The 25,142-nt window shown below is 37.3% G+C and overlaps 2 protein-coding genes across 6 annotated transcripts in view; both read left to right on the top strand.

Annotated features, from left to right (window-relative positions):
* The window catches only part of pygo2 (pygopus homolog 2 (Drosophila)), a 5,355-nt gene extending 4,491 nt beyond the window's left edge, over positions 1-864 (top strand). For both annotated transcript variants that reach the window (XM_052584987.1, XM_052584986.1), the window contains exon 3: positions 1-864. This exon is cut by the window's left edge and continues 1,963 nt beyond it. The gene's annotated coding sequence lies outside the window, so the exon portion shown is untranslated.
* Positions 865-1,875: 1,011 nt separating this feature from the next.
* Positions 1,876-21,379, top strand: cgnb (cingulin b). Of its 4 annotated transcripts, XM_052585076.1 has the most exons (21): positions 1,889-2,056; positions 6,291-7,313; positions 7,803-7,903; positions 8,613-8,682; positions 12,710-12,834; positions 12,940-13,072; positions 13,221-13,433; positions 13,677-13,804; positions 14,623-14,649; positions 15,125-15,221; positions 15,371-15,583; positions 16,934-17,023; positions 17,135-17,377; positions 17,872-18,042; positions 18,302-18,463; positions 18,602-18,691; positions 18,778-18,861; positions 18,990-19,108; positions 19,194-19,302; positions 19,493-19,656; positions 20,338-21,379. In XM_052585076.1, the coding sequence occupies exons 2-21, from the start codon at positions 6,300-6,302 to the stop codon at positions 20,468-20,470; spliced, it is 3,486 nt and encodes a 1,161-aa protein (XP_052441036.1). In that variant the 5' UTR covers positions 1,889-2,056; positions 6,291-6,299; the 3' UTR covers positions 20,471-21,379. The 4 variants fall into 4 exon arrangements, with proteins under 4 accessions (XP_052441039.1, XP_052441036.1, XP_052441038.1 ...); XM_052585078.1 differs by lacking the exon at positions 16,934-17,023; XM_052585077.1 differs by lacking the exon at positions 14,623-14,649 and having other exon boundaries at positions 1,890-2,056.
* The last annotated feature ends 3,763 nt before the right edge of the window (positions 21,380-25,142 follow it).

The raw sequence follows: 25,142 nt of genomic DNA, 5'->3' as shown, positions 1-25,142 counted from the left end.
CAGATAGATTTTGGCCACAGTAAAAAGCAAAATTCAATATGTTTGTACAAGAATTTATCCTTATGTGTGATTATACCCAAGATAAGCCTCCAAAGAGCTGTCCCATCTTTTCTTTTTTTTTTCTTTTTTTTTTTTCTAAAATCCACCTTGTTGATCTGCAAAGCACTGACGCCAACTTGCTACCTCAAAATTTTTGACATGTCTGGCTAAGAATGCTTTGATTAAGTCAAGAGTGTATAGTCACCACACAACCTCTCCTCTCCTCTCAGTGATCTCCATTTCAGTATCCAAAGGAAAATGGCAGCGTCCTGAAAAAGGCATACGAGACATGTAGATAATCAACATTTCACTGTGTCTTTGAATACATGAGCGATCTTACAGAAATTGGAGTCCTGCGATTCATTATTAATAAAACTCCAGATTGATTCTCTTCATGTACAGCTACTCACTGTCCTTGACACAAAGTGGACAATGTAAGATGATGGCATAGCCGATAGTGGTAATCCATAACCATATCAGTGTATGTATGTAGTCTTTGGATTGCATGTGAACCAATGCAGTACTTCGTCAGAACTGTTTTAATTGTTACTTCTACTGTTCCGATTAGGCCTCATCCTGGGCTTTGAAGTAGACCAAATAACACAATGAAATCAAATGTTGTCGCAGAGTAAGATGTTTGCAGTTTCTCTCTTTTTTTTTATTTCTGCATTTCTGCCTTTTTCTAATTTGTTACTTTTTATGTACCTGTGTGTATGCTGTTCAATGTGCTTGCTCTGGTGCCCTCCATTCGCCAGCATTGTGCAGTAATATGGGGGGAGTTCTGGCCTCTGGCTCTGTACTTAAAGTAAATTGAATTGTTTTTTTACAAGTATTTTTTGTGACTTTTTATTATTGTATTAAATATAGGTAAAAAAAAAAAAAAAACTAAGGCATGTAATTAAAGAGAACATATATATATGTGGTTTACATGTATATTTTCAGCTTGGCAGTCTTTAAAATAATATTTAAAAAGTTTCTAACAAATATATGTTTAAAAAAACAGCATCATAAATAAATGTGTAGGGTAACCCAGAAGACTAATTCACCATATTTGCCAGGAATTTCTTATGGATTTTCAAAATTTAGTAAAATAAACTTGCTACAGTTTATAAAACACATCCGTTTGAATTCTAAGTTTTAGCCAAAAACTAAACACAAAAGTCACTTCAAGTAATATTAACCACAGACCTTATTTTATAAAAAAAAAAAAAAAAAAAAACCTTTTCAAAAAGCTACTGTAAATACCAGATGAAACCCATGTCTCGAAAATGCACATTTTGTGTATATAAACTAGTTAGTATTGCTAAAGTATGCTATGAATGGCCATATTCATGAAACAGAACAAGAACACGTGTCTAAATCATTCACAGAGCCATAATTTTGCAAATGATTAACACGGAAATTTGTTCTAGTGTTTCAGTTCTATTTTGTTTTTTACTAAAGGTCAAAAAAAAAAATCAATTTTGACACTGAATTATATTCTAATAAACTGACTAATCTGCTAATTAAAATCTTTATAAGAACGTTAAAAATAAAACGTATTTGTTATCTGTCTTAAACCAACTGTTATGACCTTATGATATACGTTACCTATTTTTACAGTTTATTTTCACAACTTTATTATTTTTAGTGTGTTGTTTTAAAACAAAATTACGATTTTACCGGGAATAAACCCCGACATCAAGCTTCTTAAATTGGTTAATGGACAGACATATACATGAAGCCTGTGATGGACGGGCCATGATTTATTTGTATTTGATTGACATAAGATTTCGACCAATCACGTGTTCCAATCGACGGGCCTTGGGACAACTCTTCAGCCAATGAGCGCTCAGGAGGGGCGGATCAATGACGCAAAGGCAACAGGTTGTTTCGGAAAAAAAACGCACTGACAGTTTTGCATGGACTGTCCATCCTTGGTCTCAAGGAGGAGTTTTTAATTGGAACTAAACCTAAAAAGAGCCTCTTAATTGTTTTGTTCCTATTGAAGGTTATTGCTGAAGGTTTCAGAGAACAGGTAAGCAGAAGGAATGTCTTTGTTTACTCAAGCGGTGTATGTTTGCATTGGGCTTTTTGTTTTTCTTGCAGTTCATGGCCGCGCGTTTGTTTCCAGCCTTTCAGTTGTTTTAATCCATAATCCAATGGTTTCATATTTACGATGGAGTTCTGCTGAGCGAAGCAAAAAAACACCTGTTGCTTTGTGTGTCTGAAGCTACTGACTGATCACAGAAGATGCGCTGATCCACATTGGCGTCTCTTCTCTATAAAAATAATAAAGTCAGTATGACTTTGATCTGCGTTGATCCCATTAGAACCGATTAGCATCGTTTTTTATATATTATGTATCGACAAAGTATTTTGACAAAGTGAATTTTAAATATCTCATATGATTAAAAGGGGGTTTTGATAGCATATGTTTGTACCTTTGTGTCTACATCTTTTACAGAGTCAAAGGACAACACAACTAAACAAGCCAAAACCGTAGCCATGATTTTTTTCTATTCTCTTTTGTATCAGAGATGTAACTTTAGCCACGTATACTAAAATAACATGCTGGTTTCGATCCCACCGATACTGACTGACTTGATGGGTGGGTGTGACGCAATTTGAACACGACTGAAAAAATCTTTCATTCTGCACCTTTGCTTGTGCTTCCTCATCTCTCTGAAGTCATATCTGTGGATAAAGAATCTTAGGGACAAACCCAGCACCTCTAAAAAGTGCCTGTCTCTGTGTAATTTAATATTTAGCTGTTGGTTATTTCCAACACAGTGTAACCAGAACATAGTGGAGTTTATGACACAATAACCCAAATTCTGTCCTGTCCTTTATAGTCTAATAAACTGGCAAATAAAATAAAAGTAATTAAATGACAATGAAATAATGGCAATGAATAAGTATGCAAAAGATGTTATAGTATTTTGCTTTCCTATTTAAAATGTTGAGCTGTTTATGCTTGTTTGTTTATGTGCTTGGATATCAGTTAATCAAGCAACTGTATTTTGTCAACAACAACTAGTCAAAAGCTATCTTATTACTTTATGACAATAAGGAAAGAACTTAAAAATATATCCAATTATGACAGAGCCCCTGATACAAGCTTAAATTATCGTGATTGTCTGTTTAAGGTGACAAGATATCAATAAAACACTCTAAAATGAATGCCATTGCATCAAATTACAAAACATCAAAGTAGAACATTGCATTAAAGACAGAGCACATTACAAAAAATTACAATTAAAAAACACAAATTAAACAGATTAAAGAGGAAAATTACTCATTGTCATTTTTGGGTTAACTCATTCCAGTCACAGGGAATAAAACATCAAATTCCAATTTATTACTATTGAAAAAATTAATATGTTTGAATAGCAGTCATATGTTTGTGGAATATGTTCATGTTCATGCGGTTATTCTGCTCAGACACCTGTGAACTTAAGGAGAACTGACTTAGTACATACAACTAAAATAACCATGGGACAGTTGGGTAAAAGTGGATAGAACAAGTTACGTTAAATGTACGTTTGTTGGAGAAGTTGTCTAGCATCATTTTCATGTAGTATAATGCCACTCGGTTAAGAGTTTACATTTAGGTGAGTATGTAAATTAAATAGCAGTTATTTAGACCATATTTGGTGGCATTTTAGAAGGGATAAAAAGTGAAAGATGTTCATATGTTTGGCTAGAGACTATGTTGACATAATTGACATAAATAGCATTTTCCCCATAGAAGCATCAGCCAAAAAAACAATGAATGGATTAAAGCCAATTCAGACACAAGTACCCTCAGGGTACTAATACTTTCAAAGAGAGTGGAAACTGGAAATAAAACCCTTACAGATCTGTTTAGGTATTTTTATTAAACGAGCAATTCCCTTTTTTATATCCGTGTGAAACACGCAGCTGGGATGAGTCTCGTAAGTGTGATATTATAAACCTAAAGGATCTGATGTAATACTCATAATCTGTAACAGTGCATGCAGTGTTTGTGTGTACACATTTACGTGAGGGGTTAACATAATGTGCCTTTAATGTGTGAGTCATTCATACTGAGCTTAAAATCTATTTCTAGAAATAAATGAGTGTAAAGTTTAAAAAAATCAATGGAAATTGGAAGTAAAGGCAAATTAGTCGATATTAATACAGGAAATAAATCTATTTTCTAAATGCATGTTACATTCGGATGTAAGTCACAAGAAAAAATTGGTCACTACTTCTATTTCAACGCAACTTTAAATATACTAAATTCAGTGTGATACATGATGGGTTGTAAAAGGGTGAAAAATTTACCTGAAATTGTCTGCCATTTGCAACCCTAGATGTAACAAAATGTTACCAGTATTGTGGCTGAAAAAAAAGAAAACACAGTCAAGCTATTGATTACTAATGCAGTAAAACTGAGTATCATCATTCACTAATTAACATGCTAAATCAAAGGCTTCATTTTCGAAGACTGATATGATCTGATATGCCTGTTTGTTTTTTTCTTTTTACACTTTGTCAGAATTATTGTTGCATAAAATAGGTCAGAAATGGGGTGGCAATTTGGTTTATTACAAAGAAATCAATCATCACATGCTTTTCTAAGTAGTCAAGACAAGAGTATGTGCAGCACAATATTTTGTATTGTTAATTTTACTGAATGAATAGAAGATGGTAGAGAGAACTGATGATCAAGTTTAGTAACATTCCTCAAAGAACAAACAGCCATTCTGATGCCAGGTGGGACCCAGTGCCTTGTGGCGGGAAAGAATCACATCCACACAACTGTCCAGACCTGTTTTCATACACTGTAGCTTTAATGTTTGGTGGATGTAAACACATGGGTTCTAATGCAATAATTTGAGAAACGTGGAAAACTTGTACCCTTAAACCGTTTTCATTTTGGTGAAAGAATAAAACATTTTCTGAGACATTTGTCGGTCACATGTTGTCTTGACAAATTCAAAAAAGAAATTCAGTTCAATATATACAGGTTTCACATAATTAATCTGTTCCTTTAACCAATGAGAAATCACATGGTGGGTTCCATTTTACAGGAATGCCTGGAATCCCACCTATGTGAGGAAGACAATGGCTGACTTTGAGTAGCTAATCACACCTAATGGCTCAACAGAAGCGCCGACAGTTATAATGTAACCAAATACCCCTGTTTCAATAAGTTATTCATTGATAGACCAGAGTTTGTGGACTAAAGTTCTCAGTGTCGTCACAGTTTTTGCCCACCAGTGTTATGCTGGTGCATTATAAGTTTGTGTTCAACACAGGATGCACCATACTGCTGCATACACAAAGCAATTTTTGACTTTTATATAGAGAATGCAGAAAGAAATTTGCTTCAAAACTTCAAGTTGAACACACTGATGAGGTGGTAAAACGTGGGCTTTAGATGATGCCCTGCATAGCTCTGGATGTTTTCTGTGTCATATGCTTCATACAGTAGAACACATATGCGTCTCTTTAAACGCCAGTTAAACAGCAGATTAAACTCAGCATCTTTGATCTGTCATGCAAGCAGGCGCATTGATATGATTTGAGGAATGTTCCCATCAGAGTGATAAGCTGTTTTTGAGCTAATGTTAGCTCTCCTGTGTACTGTAACTGTGTTCTAGGAAAACGTGAAGACAAGAATCAGAGTGGAATGTTCTAGAACCTGCTCCTACCAGCAGGCACACCTGTTTGTGACACACAAACAATATCTTTCTCTTTTCACGTGTGAGAAGACTCTCAATACCTGCGCCGATACCTGATAGCTGTGTCACGCACAAAACTGCTTCATATTTCCATTTACCAAAGTGTGACAATATGTCAAGGAGTTGAGAGTGGTTTGTTAAATGGTCTCTTGGGAGATATTAATAGTCTGAAATATATTTAAAAGGTGAGCAAAGATGGATTTTTCGGCAGACTTGGCATTGAAAAAACCTCTTTGCAAAGATTTCCAGTAGACCAAAAAACTCCAGAGAATGTAGGTTGTGGAAATGAAGTGTCACTTCCTGTTGAACCTTTAAATTCTGCAGTCGTTTGATCAGACTTTAAATCTATCTTACACGGCCTTGGTTTCATTTGAAAATTTAAATTTGGAGTCTACCCTGTTTTGATTTATTGCATTGTAATTCATGTTGTGTTTTTTTATGTGTATCTGTGCCCTCTTTGGGTTCCTCAGATAGTCCACCAAACAGTCTAGCCTTTTAATTTAGCCTCTAAATGGACTAGTGCACTGATTTATTAAATTCTTTGTCTTGGCATCACAGCAGGTCACAATGAGCTCCCTCTCAGCAGACAGGAAGCCCCCTCTGGACTACGGTGTCCAGATTCGCTTCATCAAAGATTTGGATGACGCCGGCGGAGGGTTCCCAGACAGGAGTCGAATGGCTGGTGGAGCTGGTGGCGTCAGTAACGGGACTCCTTCGCCATCTAAGTATGGAGTAGCTGTGCGGGTGCAAGGCATTTCGGGTCAACCATACGTGGTGCTCAAGGACGGAGAAAAGGGGGACTCTTACGGGGTACAACTGAAGACTCAACCACAAATCCAGAGCTCAGCTCCAGTTGTCTCTCGAACCTCCCCATACAACACCCTGCGTCTGGGACAAAGGGAAGGTGCTCGGACTCCCCAGGGTTCCTATATCCCCGCTGACCAACCTAGCTCTCCAGATGAGGATTTTGGGAGTCCCTTAAGAAGGCCACCTGGTGATGGACAGGCAGGTACTCAAGGAGAAGCAGAGCCCAGGACTACAGAACATCTCACCCCTTCTGCTCTGGCTCCCAAGGTAGACAAGAAGGACGATGATCGTTTTAATGAAGCAGGGCTTAGGAAGGTCAGGCAGAATGGTATTGGGAGTAATATGAATGGGACGGGGCTAAATGGAACCTCATTGGATGATGAGAAGGCCCCAGCTATAGACACCAAGTCATTGGCTCCAATTAATAAACTCATTAGCCGGTTTAGTGGTGGTAGTTCTGGTGATATTATAAACTCAGAACCCCGAACTCGAAATCTACTTGATAACCGAGTTCGGTCGAACAGTGTGGATGCTCTCAATAAACCTACAGATGACACCCCACCATTATCACCAACAATAAACCCCTATGCTCCTATTACTCCAGCTACAGTGCCCAAACTCAACTCACCCAAACCTTCAACCGGAAGTCTAGGACGAGACTCCACCTCTGTGGCTAAAGTGGCAGCTATCCCCAATTCCAAACCCCTCACCTTCAGCCAATCTCCAAAGCTGTTTGTGCCCAATGAAACACCACCTGCTCTACCAAAGAAACCAGTGAGTCCTCAAGATATTGTTCTTCTTCTTGCATAAAGTTGGTACACCTAAAAAATCCAATTAGGAACCTTTCAATACAACCAAGTCCGGCACTATATTTTTCTTTTAAAAGTAGTCTATTTCATTCAGATTTTCTTCACGATATGTAAGAGAAGATCTGTTACCACATTGTTTTCATTGCAACTTTAAAGGTGGTTTTGGAAAACCATGCTTAAAAAAATTTGTAAACCTTGGAAAAAAATGTGTGTGTGTGTGGGGGGGTGGGGGGGGGGGCATATTCATGCTTTTTTCCCCCAGCCAATTAAAAATGCTTTCTGTTGTTAATAATTTTGTACAAATGGGATTGCTGGCAATAAGATGCCAAGCATGCTTTTGGAAGGCTGTATTTCTTTAAAGTTTTTTGATTGGCTCTCTTAGCACCTATTTCAGGGGCGGTTTTATGTATGGTATTTCAAAAATAATGCATGTTTGATATGTCTTTTTTTCCAGGTGACCCCTGACCTCATAAAGAGCCAGACCACAAGGGCAGAGGACGGAAATGGAGAGGATGCCCAGACCAAACGAGCCATTTACAACATACTTAAAGAGGGGTATAATAATTTTCTTATTTTACAGAGCCTCAGAGTTGCCTTTAAATGTATTTCTCAATATTTATCCAATTGGTGAAGTACATTCATAAAGGTATACGGTCATATTTTATTTTAAGGTCTTTATTTTAATTAACTATGACTTTTACCTCAATAAACTCCTAATTAGGTGCTCAGTAATAGTAAGATAGTTGTTAAGTTTAGGTACTGGGTCGGATTAGAGATGTAGGATATGGTCATGCAGAATATGTGCTTTATAAGTACTAATTAACAGCAGATATGTTAATAATAGGCATGCTAATAAGCAACTAGTTAATACTGAGAATAAGCCCCTACACTAAAGTGTTACTAGACATGCATTATACTACTTGAAAGGCTTTGAAAGGCTTGGCTTGATTTCACATAACAATGTTACTCATGAAAGCCGTAATAATGTTGGAGTGACTAGAGAGATAAATTTAATAATATTTTGTAAGCTTATAATATTTTAACTGTATTGCTCATAGGGGCTTCAACAAATATCAACATGTTGAATGCCACTCACACTTTAGCATTGCAGTAGCATTAGACCAGAATACCCTAAAAACATGCTTAAAACCACTTAAAACACCCTAGCAGCCCTGGCATATACCTCTTACATTTTCTTCAGAACATGCCATAATCCAATCTGTCTCTGGCTCATTATATTTCCCTTCATGTTTTCTAACACTAGGTCTATTGAGAGTGAGTCAGCCATCAAACGCAAAGCAAGCCTCATTCAGGAAAGGTTCTGTGGGGTCAAGGTAAGCACGCTTTTATTCAGTAAATCAGTTTGCATTTCCCAGCACTGAATAGTGCTCAGCAATGTTTGCTGAATGACGAACCTACATCTACAGAGGGTGTGTGTGTGTGTCTATGCCCATGGTTTGCATATTGTTCCCTGTTTTGCATGATTGTGAGAAAGATATTTTGAGACAGTGAGAGGAGATAAGAGCAGCAAGACAATTTTTGTGTGTGTGTGTGTGTGTGTGTGTGAAGAAATTAGCATGCGTGTTAAAAAGACGATAGTCATTATCATGATTATTATTTATTTAAAAAAAAAATAGGTCCGCTAAGAAGAGGCTTTTTTTTAAAGGGCCAGAGCACAAAAAGTGAAATTCCCATATAATTTTCTTTTTGGTCAGTGTTATATAATTTTAATGATTAATTTTAATTTTATTATAATTAATTGAGATTAACTATTAACTGGTCCTGCCAAAATGAAAAAATCCCCATGAAAATACAAGGAAAAGGGTACATATGACTAAGGCTTTTTATTTCAGTTTTATAGATAGAGATCTAAAATTCAATTCACTTGTTTTCCTAGTATTATGTTGATTCGAGAGATGTCCATTGTCCAATTTGTTAATGAATCATGCTTTTGAATCGGATGTACTACTGGTAAATGGCATCTCAGGAACCACCCTTCAATGGTTTGAGTCTTACCTAAGGATATAGGTCCTTCAAAGTATCTTGGAGAGGTGAGGTGTCCATGTCTCAACATCTAACTACTGGGGTGCTTCAGGGCTCAGTTCTTGGACCGCTTCTCTTCTCTGTCTACATGGCATCATTAGGTTCTGTCATTCAGAAACATGGCTTTTCATACCACTGCTATGCTGATGACACTCAACTCTACCTCTCATTCCATCCTGATGATCCGACGGTAGCATCTCAGCTTGTCTAACAGACATTTCTTCCTGGATGATGGACCATCACCTTCAACTCAACCTTGCTAAGACAGAACTGCTTGTGATTCCAGCAAACCCATCGTTCCATCACAATTTCTCCATCAAGTTAGGCACATCAACCATAACTCCTTCAAAAACAGCTAGAAGCCTTGGAGTTATGATTGATGATCAGCTGACTTTCTCAGACCACATTGCTAAAACTGTCCGATCCTGCAGATTTGCTTTATTCAACATCAAGAAGATCAAGCCCTTTCTTTGAGAACATGCTGCACAACTCCTTGTTCAAGCTCTTGTTCTGTCCAGGCTGGACTATTGCAATGCTCTCTTGGCAGGTCTTCCAGCCAATTCTATCAAACCTTTACAATTAATTCAGAACGCGGCAGCAAGATTAATTTTTAATGAGCCAAAAAGAATACACTTCACACCTCTATTTATCAATTTGCACTGGCTTCCAATTTCTTTTCTCTGGCTGTTATAACCATGTGTTTCTAAAACACATTCGTTGTAACTCAAGAGTCCAGAAGAAACGCCATCAGGTGTTAACCTGTACCTAGGTGTAGGTTGTTGTACTTTTTTTTTTTTTGTCGTGGCCTAATGGTTAGAGGGTTGGACTCCCAATCGAAGGGTTGTGAGTTCTAGTCTCGGGCCAGAGGGAATTGTGGGTGGGTGCATGAACAGCTCCTAAAAGGTTCCTAAAATTCAAGGCATTGATGTTTGCCTACAAAACTACCACTGGCTCTGCACTCATTTACCTAAATTTGTTACTTCAGACTTATGTGCCCTCTAGAAGCTTGCGTTCTGCAAGTGAACGTCGCACTTGATTGTGCCATCCCAAGAAGCACAAAGTCACTTTTACGGACTTTTAAATTAAATGATCTGTTTTCTTTTTATTTATTATATTATTTAAAATCCCATGCTACGTGTACTGTGTTAACCTAACTGAGACTTGTTATAGCACTTATATATCATTGCTCTTTTTGTTGTTTTTGATTGCTTCCACTGTCTTCATCTGTAAGTCGCTTTGGATAAAAGCATCTGCAAAATTAATAAATGTAAATGTATGTTTTGAGTGAACTATCGATTTAGAATTGGACTGGTCTGGTTCTCATACCAGGTTATCAATAAACAACAACTTTAAAAAAAGTTTGTTGCTCACACAAATCTATCATATGACTACAAGAAGACATTATGATACTTAAAGGCTTTAGAACAAAATGAGAGTATGCAAATAATTATAATTTGGAGGGAAATATCCATTTAATGACGGGTTTCTGTATCTTCCTGTACGTACACCCATGCATAGGTGTGTGTGTCTGTATAATATTGTTAGCCTACGTGTTTGCATAAGCTTCCTGCATGTGAAATATCCTCCTGCGGTCTCTTGGCAACCGTCGTCTCAACAAGGAAAGCTGATTAGGGCCACGTGGTTGAGAGCTCGCTTTTTGTGATCCATCAATAATTAAGTCACAATGAAAACGGATGCCTGAGATGGAGGGTTTCCCCTCAGCCTGTCTGTTTAGTTTTAATGGCCACTCGGTGTACGGGCTCTTATGCTGTCGTATCTCACTGAGCACTCGTCCATGCATGATAAACTCTGTTGTTGTTGTGGGCAGTATTGCTGTCGTTAATTAAGCTCATTAGCATGGAGTGCACCTTTTCAGACACTTGGAGATTGTTGATGCTGTTTATACTGAGACTATACACTAGTACGAAGTTAAACATTTTCAGATAAAATGTTGGTACTTTTATCAAGCAAGGAGGCATTAAATTGATCAAACATTATGACAGTAAAGACATTTATAATGTTACAAAAGAGTTCTGTTTCTATACATGCTGTTCTTTTGAACATTTATAGTTCTGAAAGTTTACATTGGTGTTGGAGGTTTACTTCTAATAAGATGACTTTAATAGTAAATTAATTATTTCTTTTTTTATTTTTATTCAAGAAGTAACTTTAGACCCTGCAACACAAGAGGTCAGTTCAAATGACCTCGTGGTAGCCGTGTGCGGTCATTATAATGATGGCTACAGCAGTTGAATAGTCTGATGAGATATCCAAGAGGACTGGGTTATTTGAGGAGCACACGGCTGCCTTCTGGCTGTGTGCATATTTCAGATATTTCCTCATTAAGTTAAGATCAGCCACGTACAGATATAAGATGATTCACTTAGGCTTATCTGTATCAGGATTCACAATCATGCGATTGACAGTAAGAATTACTGGTGTAATGTATCGCTCCTGATTCCTGAGGGGACATATGAAGAAATATTACTGCTGTGAGATGAATGCATAGCCTCAAGATGACACCTAACCTCCCCTATGTAGAAATATGCATGTTTGTTTTGGTGCTGCAGCTTGTATGAACAGAGCTACATGTGTTCTGGTTTGATAAGGCCCGTCGATGGCAAATTCAAAGACTTTTAGTTTCAATAGTTAAATTAATAAAAATGGAAGCAAATCAGCTTCCAACACAGTAGTAATTTTTTATTTGATTTGTATATTTAATGCTTAAATCATAAAGTTTTTGTGTATTGTGAAGAAATGTTAACATGTTTATTTAATATTTACCTATTTATTTATAATGTTGGAAAATTGTAGATTTTCACTTTTCCCTCGGTTTGTGAAAACGTGCAAAATAAATTTTTTATTATTATTGTTTTTTTCATTTTATGGTAATTTAAAATTTGTTCAGTCCTTCAGGCGAATTCCAAAATTGACATGAGACTGTGCAATACAATCACTTCGCAATCTTGTCTGTGGAAAGTTATACAGTCTTTTAATTCCTGACATAACCAAGTCAGTAAACCCTATAAATTTCACATAAAGCACGCAAGACACCAGGAAGAAGTATTTATGGGATTTCCGTATTTACAATGTACAGACTGCTCCGCTGCTTTGACCAGTATCCCCATTGCTACAAGGATTACTTTACTGATCATAACATTTTGACACGTGCTTGAGTTTTTTGAACCCATAGTTTTTGATTGTAAATGCATTATTGTAAGTGTGAATTTTCAGCATGCAGTCCACCGGGCTTTATTTGTTTTGAACCCAAATCCTTACAGTAATCTTTAAAGCTCATTGGGGTTTGGTGCTCCACAGGGTCCACAGATCTTAGTGACTGACAGCAATATGAAGTCTGAACTGGAACAGGCGTTCAACAGAAACACACAATTCCAGCAACTCCTGGACAAGGCCAAGAGAGAACTACAGGAAAACCAGGACCAGTGAGTCTGTGCATTAACTCAAGAAGCAAATGTGCATTTCCAACAGAAAATATAACCCTGTGGAGTTTGAATTAGATTTGTCTGATATTTACTTCCTCTCTTCAGAATGGTGGAGCTGCGTATGGATAGAGAGGCAGCGGAGTCTCGTTTACGGCAGCAGGAGGATCAGCTAGCTCAGCTCCAGGAAGAGCTCAGACGAACGCTGGAAAACTCACCTCAGTCCGACACAATGCAGCTAGTACGCACACAAGCATGGTTATGATTTTGATACAGAATGATTGTGATGTCTGCTATTAATGACCCTTACTCGGCTAGATACTATTCTTTATAAAGCTGATTTTGAAAGTGAAATTTAGTTTTCTCTTAAACACTCTTTTTCTCTGCAGGACTTGATGACGGTGCAGGCAGAGCTGTCAGAGTGTCTGATGCTGAAGCAGAAACTGGAGGACACCCTGAGGCAGAGAGAGCGAGAGCTCACTGCTCTGAAAGGAGCACTGAAAGATGAGGTGGAGTCCCATGATAAAGACATGGAGGCCCTGAGAGAGCAGTACAGTCAAGACATGGATGCCCTCCGTCACAGCATGGAGACCGTCTCACAGGTGAACATACACTACAAGACAAATGAATGCCTGTGTCTCACATTCTGAGTCCCTTTCTCACTGGGATGTTTTATCGCTTGTCATGTCATGCCTGATACCTAGGCTGGATCGATTCAGATGTCTGATCTGTTTTGTTGTCCAAACCGTTGTGAGAAGAACTTTTAGCAGTTTTAAATGGGTGCACAGTACAGAATTGAAGTTTTCACTGATACCTGTTGTCTTTTCCTCTGGCCTTATCCGCAGTCTCAGCTGGAAATTGAGGAGGAGCGTCAGAAGGTTAATGCTTCCATCTTGGCTCTGGAGGAGGAGCTGGAGGGATACAAAGAGCAGAGCGACCAATGGAAGGAGCTGCTTGGCTCTGCCAACCGGGAGTAAGCTCTGACACTTGAAGCATCAACTTCTGAAACTTTTAAATAGCGATTCCAAATTTTTGGTGTATCTCGGTTATGTGATGTGAATTTGTTGTTTCATTTTATGCAAATTAGTGTTTTAGCCCACCAGTAACATTAGGGCATCCGGCATTAGAAACAGCCATTATTATTAACAACCATCAGAGTTAAAATTACAGTATTGTAGCAACATATATCCATAACTATGCAGTCTTAATCAGGTAAAACATTATAAAACAATTTCATAAATTGTTTAGTAAGATATTAAAGTGTTACTCTAAGGTTCAAGTCCATGTTTGTCTAAGGAGTTAAGAGACTCATCATGTGTAAGCATATACAAACAGTCTTGTGACAACACCCTTTATTTACATCCAGACTTCAGTACGTATAATAAATGTTTGGCTGGAATTTTGTCTTCTGGTCTGTCTGTAGGACAAAATGCCTGATGTGTTTCTTCACACGTAGATATTGTTATTATCCTGTATATCCAGTTCACACTCACTGCTGTTCAAAATGTTAGGGTCTGTAAGATCGCTTATGCTCAACAAAGCTGCATTTATTTCATCCAAAACACATTAAAAACATATCTTTTAAAGCAAATTTAGTTTTTTACAGCATGTTTTGATGTGAACTATAACTCATAATCTTGTCCTACAGGTTTCATTATCTGTTTTATATGTTGTCTTAGTTTGTTAGCGTTTTTTTATGTGCTTTATGAGCTTCACGCTACATGTTCATGTCAGTTGTGACTGTTAAATGTTTATTGTTGTCTTTCTGTTTCATGTCTTCTTGTTTGCCAGACCGGGGCAGTGCAGCGCATTTCAAAAGTGAGACAGAGTCCTGTAGTAGACGCATAACTACTGACTCCACTGGCAGAAATGAACTATAACTGATGAAGTGTTTTAGTGTAAATCAGTTAATTGTTGTAAAATCTGGCCCTGGTGAAAACTGACACACTAAACTAGAATCTATTAACATGGTTTCAATTTGGCTGCAGGTTATGAAATCTAATACAACTCTGTTATAATTAAGACTAATCAAAATAAAATCCCTTAATTTCACTATCTGAACTGATGCGTCATATACACTTCTACTAATATATGTCTAGTGCAGGTTACCCAAATTAATGCTCAAACAAATCTTTATCAAATCTTTTCTTTTGTCATAAATAATTTCCATTCTGAAATAACAGATTCTTTTATAGGATGTTGATTCTTCTACTGGATGAAATCATTTTAGTGAATAGCTGAATGTGATATTGTGTGTTGGTGTGTTTTAATTAGTTTTTGTCCCATTGGACAGGCTGCTGCAAGCTCAGCAGGAGAAGAAGGAACTGGAAGAGAAGCTGCGCACATTTAAGAAACAACCTGATGAAACTGATTCAAATGCTTCAATGAAGGTAAGATACAAATACAATGCAACAATCTGTTTAATCTCTTATGTGGCTCAAAAAGATTCATGGTGACCGCTAACTACACACTGTGAATGCTGAATTTTGAGACTGAGATATGTATAAAATCTGGTATAAAAGTTTCTTTGCATTTTCAGGAGCTGCAGCGGTGCCAAGATGATTTGAAGAAAGCTCTTTCAGAAGTGCAAAAACAGAAAGCTGAAGCAGCAAAAAGGGAGGAGGAGCTTAAATCAGTATCAAGAGCCAATGAGAATCGAGAGAAGGAGCTGAAGGCAGAGATTGACAGACTAATAGATCAGTCAAAGAAAGACAAAGAGCAACTCACAAAAGCGCTGCAGAAAACACAACAGGTAATTCTTGAAATAATGAATATTAAAAAGCTTATAGGGTGCATTAAATCCTATTTCATCCATATTAGTTTTTGTCTTAACTGGCCTATTTAAAGGGTAATTAAACCCCTGGTGAGAGCCTGCTCCACCCACTGGCAATATTTGAAAAATGCTGAAAGGTGGTCAGAGCACAGCGGAGATAGAGGGGATGAACCGAGGGCGGGGCTGAGCGGGAGGGGCGTGAACCTGAGACCCGCAGTGACGGATTGATTGACAGATGCTGTCAAGAGAGTTATGGAGAGTGACTGTAGTAATGCAAGAAGCTTTGCAACAGAGCGATCATTTGAACTAGAGGACATTTCTCCACCTCCTTCACCTGAAGTGGAGGATGTCGAGGTGTCTGTGGCCTGAGCCATATCAATTCGAGCTGCTGGCTCAAACTGCGGTCTTAACTCCCGCACCGCGTCGCTTTCCAGCGCGAGCTGTGTGACGAAACCCATTTCCACCTCCAATTTTGGAAAAGCAATCCCGCGTAAAATGTAGTTTGCACACTCCAGCTCTAATGGTCTTCCAGGCCAGGTGCATGCAACTACTGGCGCCTAATTTTAAAGTCTGCTGGAAAACTATGCAGTCCAGCAGTGCTGTCGCAACCAGCAACACTACACCTATGTACCATCCTGACCACTGTACTAAATACAGATAAACCCACGCTAACTTGAAGCTATCTTAACTGATGCAATACTATGCTACTAACTAACTATGCTTCTAACAATACTAACGTTACACTAACAACTATCCTAATTAACTACATAGTCTACACAAAATAATCTAAACAACTATATAAATGCTATGCTAAATAGATGCTATAATAGTCTATCCTGGTCGTTTTCAATACTCGCAATTCCAACTCCTGACTCACTATAGTAATTTTGACGGAACAAGATGGTTTTATACTGCCAAGGGCGTGGTAGCTCGTACCAAGGGGCGTGGTGAGCTGTAAACTTGCGGTGCAACATCCAATAGGAAAACAACAACTGCAGTACCCACCGTTCAACCTGAAGAGGGCAGCATTTAGACGTTTTTAGAACATACATTGAAGAATTAAAACACTTTATACTCAAATGTAAAAAAAGTTACTTGAATCAATGAACAGCACTAATAAAGCCCCATTCTTACAGATCATTAACTAAAAAAAGTTGGTTTAGGGTTTAGTTACTCTTTAAGAAACTAAATCTCATTGGTCTAACTTATCACTCGACATGCTGAATTTGACTTGTTTTATACAGCTTTATTACTTTCTTGAGGAACAGAAAAAGTACTTTAAAATAATGTAATATTTGTTCCCTTATTCTAATTACTTCTTGTGTATAGCCCTCCACATCAGAGCAATCTCAAGATATTGAAAGCACTCTAGAACTTCAAGAGGCCAATGCTCGCTTAAGAGAGAGAATAGCACGCATGGTAAAACATCCATTTTGCATTTAAGCATTTTGCTTTAAAATGATTGGCATAATTATTCACCTCTTGTGGTTCAGTTTAGTCTTCCATTTACAATGTTCTTTTCATTTCCAGACACGCTTGCAGTCCAGTGTTCCTGACAGCTCCTCAGATGTTCTGGAGGACGAGAACCGGAGCCTGAGGAACCAGCTGGAGGAGTCCCGGCGTGCCGCTTCTCGACTGGGTCAGGAGAAAGAGGAGCTCAGCAGCCGGTTGGAGGAGAGGGAGAGAGAAAGAGAAGTATTGAGACGTGGCAAGAGTGACCTGGAGGAGCAGAAGAGACTGCTGGACCGAGCGCTGGAGAAGATCAATAAGGAGGTGCGTGTGTGTGTTTGTGTAGTTAATAAATGCTTCTTTTTATTATTATTATTAATTATTTAAAGAACACAACTCTTCAAGAGTTTGAGGTTGATGCAATATTTTTAAAAATGTTCTCTTATCCTCACCAAGGTTGCATTTATTTGATCTCAAATACAGTAAAAACAGTAACATTGTGAAATAATAGTAAAAAATTTAAATAGCTGTGTTCTATTTACATTTAATTTAAAATCTAATTTACTCCTGTGATGCAAAGCTGAATTTTCAGCATCATTACTCCAGTCTTCAGTGTCACGTGATCCTTCAGAAATCATTCTAATATGCTGATTTGGTGCTTCAGAAATATATATATATATATATTTATCAGTATTGAAACTAGTTGTGCTGCTTGATATTTTTGTGGAAACTGTGATGCATTATTTTTTTTTAATCTTTGAATAGGATTTATAAAAGAACAGCATTTATTTGTGTTTTTGTTCATTTCTTCCTATCAGATGGAGACTATGATGGGAGGTTCACGTCAGTCGGTGCAGGTTCTTCAGTCTCAGTTCGATGAATTCAGGGATCGTTCTCGTAGAGAGCTGCAGGATGCTCAGAGACTCAGTAAAGACAGACTGGTGGAGCAACAGAGAGCGCAGGCCCTCCTAAAGACCACCCAGGAGGAGGTGAGACAGACCGGGTTTCACTAGATAGTATACACACAGTGCTAAAGTACAACACGGTGTTTATAGGGCAAAAAAATGACATCCTTCATGAAAATCAATGTCAGTCAAACATTGTCAGTGAGAATATTCCCACTGCTTTTGTCATTATTATTAACTTTGGACATGAGTGCTCACTGGTCCTTTATTCTGGCTCTGGTCTGAACTTACAACCTTTCAGTTCACCGCATAGATAGTCAGTGCTTCGGTGTGTGTTTCTAAGGTGTCTCGTCTGAAGAAAGAACTGCTGTCATGCTCAGAGGAGAGGGACAGTGCTCAGCTGGATAAAGAGCTGCTGAGCAGCCGTCTCAAACAGCTGGAGAACGAGCTGGAGACGGACAGAAGCTCACAGACGGACCGCAGCAGAGAGATCCGTCTGATAGAGGTAACCGGTCTTCTGAGTGAATCCAACAAGACAGCACCCAGTCTCTCTGTTTGGAGGCTTCTCTGAATGTCCAAAGGATTTAAGAGTGATGGGAAATGAAAACAGGCTGTTTCAGTAATTACTTTGTTGTTGTTTCAGGACAAAGTGAAGACGTTAGAGATCGAGTTGGATGAGGAGAAGAGTGGAGCAGAGCTACTGAATGAACGCATCGCTCGCAGTCGAGAGCAGGTACACAGATAACCATATTTATGTTTGATTCATTCGCAAGCATAAGCTATACACAAGCAGGGATTTAAATGTATTTTTTAATCTAGGTGGATCAGCTCCGTTCTGAACTGATGCAGGAACGTTCAGCCAGACATGATCTTGAGATGGATAAGAGTGCACTGGAGAGACAGGTACAGATTGAAAATGCAGTGAAAGCAAGATGTGATTAATTATCATTAATTACATTAATAGATTATTACTGTATGTGTTTAAAACCTTCATGCTGTCATCCCTCTGTATTTCATCTCTCATCTCTCAGGTGAAGGAGTTCAAGTCTCGTATCGCTGATATGGGCTCTCAGACTCGCCCCTCTGCTGGAGTTCTGATGCTAGAAAACAAGATTCAGGAACTGGAGGACCGTTTGCGGAGTGAAGAAAAGTAAAGAACTGGAATAACGCAAGCACAATCAGCACATAACTGGATATTAATAAATAAAGCATCTATCTGTCTTTTGTGCTTTTAGAGAGAAAAACACCATTCTAGCAGCTCAGAGGAGAATGGACAGGAAACTTAAGGATGTGACAGCCACCCTGGACCAGGAGCGAAGTCAACATGCTGAACAGAGAGACCAGGTAAGCACACACACACATTTAAACATACATGTATTTTTCGTGCACGTTAGGGTATGTGCTTGATGTACTAGTACTACTTGACTACTTGATGTATAAAGATTTTTTTATGATGTTATTTATCATTCCTATAAATGATGTGTAGACGAAGCAGTGTGTCTAAACAGCTGCTGTGTGTTCATGTCTCTGACAGCTGTCTCTGCGAGTGAAGGCTCTGAAGCGGCAGCTGGATGAGAGCGAGGGTGAGGTGGAGCGTCTGGAGGGCGTCAGGAGGAAGGTTCTGCGGGATCTTGAGGAGCAGCGGGAGCTGCAGGAGGCGCTGCAGGCCAAAGCCAACGCACTGGAGAACGAGCTCAAGTCAGTTTTCTATCAAGTATCCACATAAATGAATTAAGAATAATGTATTAATATATGTGACCATGGACCACAAAACCAGACTTCAGTCGCTGGGGTGTATTTATAGCAATAGCCAAAAAATACATTGGATATTTTACAATTATTGATTTTACTTTTTTGCCAAAAATCATTAGAACATTAAGTAAAGACATTTTATAAATTTCCTACTGTAAATATATCAAAACTTAATTTTTAACTAGTAATATGCATTAAGAACTTCATTTGGACTACTTTAAAGGCGATTTTCTCAGTATTTTCAGTATCTCTGCCAAATATAGTCCTATTCTTACAAACTATACATCTATGGAAAACTTATTTATTCAGACCTTTATGACTGGTTTAGTCATCCAGGGTCACATGTTATATTTATTTAAAAAAGATACACGTATATATATCAGGCTTGATGTGAAAAATCTTAATCGTCTTGAAAACATCTGAGCTAATGAAAAATGTAGAAGTCAGTAGTGTCGTTTTGATAGTTACATCTCCTCATTAATAGCAGATGCATTTAGGTCTCAACCGTTTTATCAGTTGTAATGAACATTCTGGCCACTAGAGGGTACACTTACAATGCTAAACTATTAACAGGCCTATGGCTGATATTGGTCTCTCTGTTTTAATGTGTGTGTGATTGTTTGTTAGGAGGAAGGTTCAGCAATCTCGACGCCCAACTCTGGGAAGCACCTTGAGCTCTGAGGAAGAGGACGATTACTCTGACTCAAAAAGCATCACCTCTATTCTCACTGAAACATCACTTCAGACCACAAGCTGTTGAAAACTGAACAATAGAAGGAGGAAAAACCTTGTTGCACACATTTGATTTGTTTTCTAGTGAATTTAAAAATAATGACATGAAGACATGAAGGATACAATTGGTGTTACATCAACACAGTCCAAAAAAATGGATGGTTGTGGATGGTTTGGGTTTGAAGGCCTAATAAAGCTGTCTGTGTGAAGACTTTTCAACCAAAAGTGTCTTTAGTATTGTTTTGCTAAAACTGGTTAATTTTGAAGTGTCATGTTGTCTATTTTAGGAAGACTCCCAGTAAATTGTATTTTCATTAGATGTTGGTAGGGTTTTTGACATCCTTATTAATAATCCCAAAATGTCCTTTGGTAATGGAAAAAATATAGATGAAGGATACATGATGGAATGTATAAAGCATGCAAGTTTGTTTATAAAGGTGGAATTAAAAAAAAAAATTTGATTCTTCATGAAATTTTTTAATGAAAGACTGGTTCTCATCATCTTTAATGTTACGCACTAGTGCAAATTATAATGAAGGACTTTTAGAAGGCTTCTTTTTGTGTTGTTTTATTTTGAGAACTAAACTTGCACGATGAATGACACCGTTTGTGCCAAGACAGAAAAAGGACAAACTCTTTTGAGCTAATGGCTTCTGACATTAATGAAGACATTTGCCTTTAATTTTCATACATTTAGAAAGCTAATAAAACTTAAGCTGCTTTTTGGCCATTTCTCCAGAGACACACATGTGATGTTTTTTCAGATTTATCAGAATGTATTTACCTGTCAGATGACAAGTAATTTGTTAACTCTTTAAGAACTGTTTGTGGAAAATGGTTTCATATGACACTGAACAATATTAGATATGTTTTGTATATACTGTCCTGTTTAAAGTTTCTTCTTCCACTACACAGTAAAAGATCTGAATAACTTGAACTTTTGTCATGTTACTCTTACAGAGTTTTTCTCTCTGTGTTATTGAATTTGAGGCTGAATTCTCTTGCAATCCTGTGTCTCTCCTCTGTGTCAATTATTTCTCAGCTTTTGTCAGTATCTTCCTCTAGACATCATGCAGCATTTTAGTTTTTACCATAAATAGCAGAAATCTTTATTCATCAATGTTAGGTTGTACTCAAAATATAGGTTTAGCCTTTAAGTGAAATATTTTTTTATTGTTTAGGATTACTTAAAGTATCTTAAGGTTCTTAGGTTCTTAAAGTGTCAAGAAACCTTTTGACCATTAATGCTTTGACAAAATGAACTGTACATGGATGAGTGCTTTATATTATGAAACATATAAGCCAGTGGTTTCAACTCTAAAATGTCGGACTTCAGAGACCAAATAATGAAGATTAAGAGCTTTACAGTTGTTTTAAAATGGCAAACTGGAAAAATGATTGTGTGCTAAAATCAAGGCCCCTTTCACCTGTCAGCATTTCATCCTCAATGTCAGGCCCAAGCCGTTTCTGGATGTATTCCATCACAGCAGGTGAAAAGCATTGCATGGCACACATCTCTGCCTTGTTCTGACTCTGGTCTCGCTGGTAGTAGAGGTCTATAAAGTAGTCAGCAAACCATTGCTCCCTGTACCTTTCAAGTGATTTCAAAGGGTCATTACTGGAAAGCTCTTGCTGCAATCCCACAGATCTTGAGAGCTGCTTCAGTTTCAGGGTTTATCTCTGTGTCCTTGCAGTCTTCCATTTTCTTGTCAATGAAGCGCAACAGTTAATATATGTCAGGGTTATAGTCTGATTTTGCGCTTGTATTAGTCAAACTTAATGCAGTGCTCTTGTTTATTATTCTTTTGCATGACTGCTGTATGAAATTGTGTTTATTAGTCCTCTGTGTAGTCCAAAGTGAACTCTTGAGTTTTTAAATATGTTAATTTTTACAGTTGTTGCGGAGAAAGGTCCAGTTCCACACTGATCTAGACTGCTGGTATCTGATAGCATCTCACGTACGGCTTCACCTTTTGTTTCCAAGTTTCTAAATAAGAGTCTGTATGTTTCCTTCCCCACATCATAACTTGGTAGTGCTGTGAGAGAAAACTGCTCCACAATGTCATCCCTCATTTCTTTTAAATTCCTCATTTAGTTGATAATCAGAGAGGATTTGTTTTGTAGTCTTGTAGGCACTGATCAAGTTGAGCAGTTTTTCATCCCATTGATTTTGTTTTATAAAATCCACCTTTTCAATTCCCTTCTGTATTAATACAGCATACTCCAGTTTGTTCCTTAGATCAGTCTCATTTCAAAGCTTCTTGCACTATTTAATAAGTCCTCCTTGTAATTTTCAACAGTGCACATGTTCAATCTCTCATTCAAAGTATTGCTCAATTTTATTGAAAAGTATTTTCTCTTGTTTGTCAGCCTCATTAGCAGCTTTGTGTTTTAAATCAGCCACTACTCTGTCAGCAGAGATATTTCAAAGATACTGCTTTGCATATCTGATAAGTAATAATATTAATGAATTCTGTTTTCAAAAGAAAACGAAATATTTATCAAATGAAAGGAGAAGAACAATGTTCACTTTTAAATACATAAAACTGTTAAAAACATGGGCTATAACTCAGATTACAACAATATATAGTGTAATACTCACAGGTCAATTCATTCATTCATTTAGTGTTTTAAAAGAGATTCATCTTCCTTGAGAGTCAAAGACGAAATTATGGTCTCTGTGTCTTACTATGGTATTTATATACACTAACCAAGGTAATACTTTCAGTTTTGATTACATGAGCTCAATTAATGTCATTAGAGTGGGGGTTCGGGGTCATGGGCACTAGTTGGACTGGTTTATGCTTGTTACTGGAAACATTTTGAATTTGAGGTATGGAAAGATGCTGAAAATAGAGTATGTTTTCAGCTGATGCAAGTGAGAACACACTGTTAAAGTAAAAATGTCTATATTTGTTTAACTGATTTAATCTTACTGAGCTGCCTTACGGCTGAAGGAAGCTTAAAGTTGCACTTTTGAATGCCCAATAGACAATTACACTTTTCCACAGCATCTGTTAAAAAAATAAATACTCATATATTCTTAGTACTTTTGCATCCTACATAATTTTCTGTATATTCCAAATAAACATATCTTTAAAAAAAAAAAGATGATTTAACAAAGATGCAGAATTAGGCAGTGCTTGCATAATATAGAAATTTCAAAAGTTTTATTGAAATTCTTATATATACAATATTGATCTATTCAATATTCAGAATCTTAATTTAAGAAATAATAAAAAAGTACAGAATCCAGATTGGAGAATAATAAATACTTATTTTTCATTAGTAAGGCCATCACATATATCATTCATGCAAAAATACTTAATCTTAGCATTTTACTGACAGAAATCCTTAATAAAATTGTCTGGACAGTATATGTGTAATATGTGATAGCATGCCAATAAAAATATATAAAGGCAAATGAATAAACGTATGCACCCATATTGAGTACAGTTTTGACAAAGCATATGGAAATCTGAACTTTCTGTGTAATGTTCTCATGTTTTCTGGTTAATGTTATTGCTCTCTTTAGCAGAATGCTTCAACTTAATTTTCCTTCAAATAACATGTTCACAAAAATATTGCACATATGTCCTCTTGTGAGACTCTTGAAAAGTGCCACAGATATTTATGGCAACAAGCCTTAGTGTCTTAGTGCCACAAAAATGCACATCCAGCATGATTAATTTCTTTCCCTCAGCACGCTCAGCTGAGGGAGAGAGTGCCTTCAGGATATCTGTGAACACCCAGATGTATTCATATTCAGAATGCACTGATGTCATTTTTGTCTGATAGTAAAAATTGTTGCACAACGTAATTTTTTTACTTTATCATGGAAATGTCTGCTTTTTCACTTTATGGACAGCTGCAGAGGTGATGCATTAGAATAAAGGTTATTGTCCATATTTAAGAACATAGATGATTTAGGGAGAGCTGGGTTAAATAAAGCCTCCTGAATCATCCACCTCACTGTCTCTCACAGTGTCGACAACAGCGCCACCTGCTGGCTATGAACATCTGCAACAACCATAAAGCCCTTGAATAGTGTATTATAGGTATGTTGTCCACTGAAAATGTTCTTAAATGGATCTTTCTTTCTTTCTTTCTTAGAAATACACACGCTTAAATACACAGGTATCCTTTCATAAAGCAGGCAACAAACTGTCACTGGGGCAATAGCCCTTCAAAAGGTACTGAGATGTAATTTGTACTTTTAAAGTACTAATACGCAGCTTTTGGCTTTTGTACATTAGAGTTCCATCCTTGTGACAGGTTTTATTCTGAGAGTGTGGTTCATTTTTAATGCATTTCTAGTAATATGTTTTTGTGATATTATGCTCCCAGAGTAGATGTAAATGAAGCAAACAAAATTGTTTGTCACTGACCTGCATTCTTTGCCAGTATTAGTGAAGAATGATAACTAATGTTAATACTCTATGAAGAAAACCAGTTTTTACAGTCCACAACTGAATTAAACCAAACGGAATTAAACACTGTAAGATAGAGAGGCATTATGTATTTTTAGTTGAAAACAACACTGTTTTATCTATTTGCAACTGAAATGGTTCACTCACACATTCACTGAGCTGGATTGCTCAAGTTTTACATGTGTGAACTGATTTTGTTGAGCTTGTGATGACAAGATAGATGTTTTATGTAAATTATTAAGATTATGTAACTTTGTTGCTAGAAGGAGG

This window comes from Carassius gibelio, chromosome B19 (assembly GCF_023724105.1).
Source record: "Carassius gibelio isolate Cgi1373 ecotype wild population from Czech Republic chromosome B19, carGib1.2-hapl.c, whole genome shotgun sequence".
Classification (NCBI taxonomy): Eukaryota; Metazoa; Chordata; class Actinopteri; order Cypriniformes; family Cyprinidae; genus Carassius; species Carassius gibelio.
The sequence above is the reverse complement of the archived record's forward strand: the minus strand, read 5'-3'. Positions and strand labels throughout refer to the sequence as shown.

Bases quoted from the DNA above. Each gene is read 5' to 3' on its own strand.
- cgnb (XM_052585076.1), top strand. From the start codon at position 6,300: ATGAGCTCCCTCTCAGCAGACAGGAAGCCCCCTCTGGACTACGGTGTC. The intron at 7,314-7,802 runs GTGAGTCCTCAA...CTTTTTTTCCAG, and splicing joins CTGCTCTACCAAAGAAACCA to GTGACCCCTGACCTCATAAA. The intron at 19,109-19,193 runs GTAAAGAACTGG...TTGTGCTTTTAG, and splicing joins CGTTTGCGGAGTGAAGAAAA to AGAGAAAAACACCATTCTAG.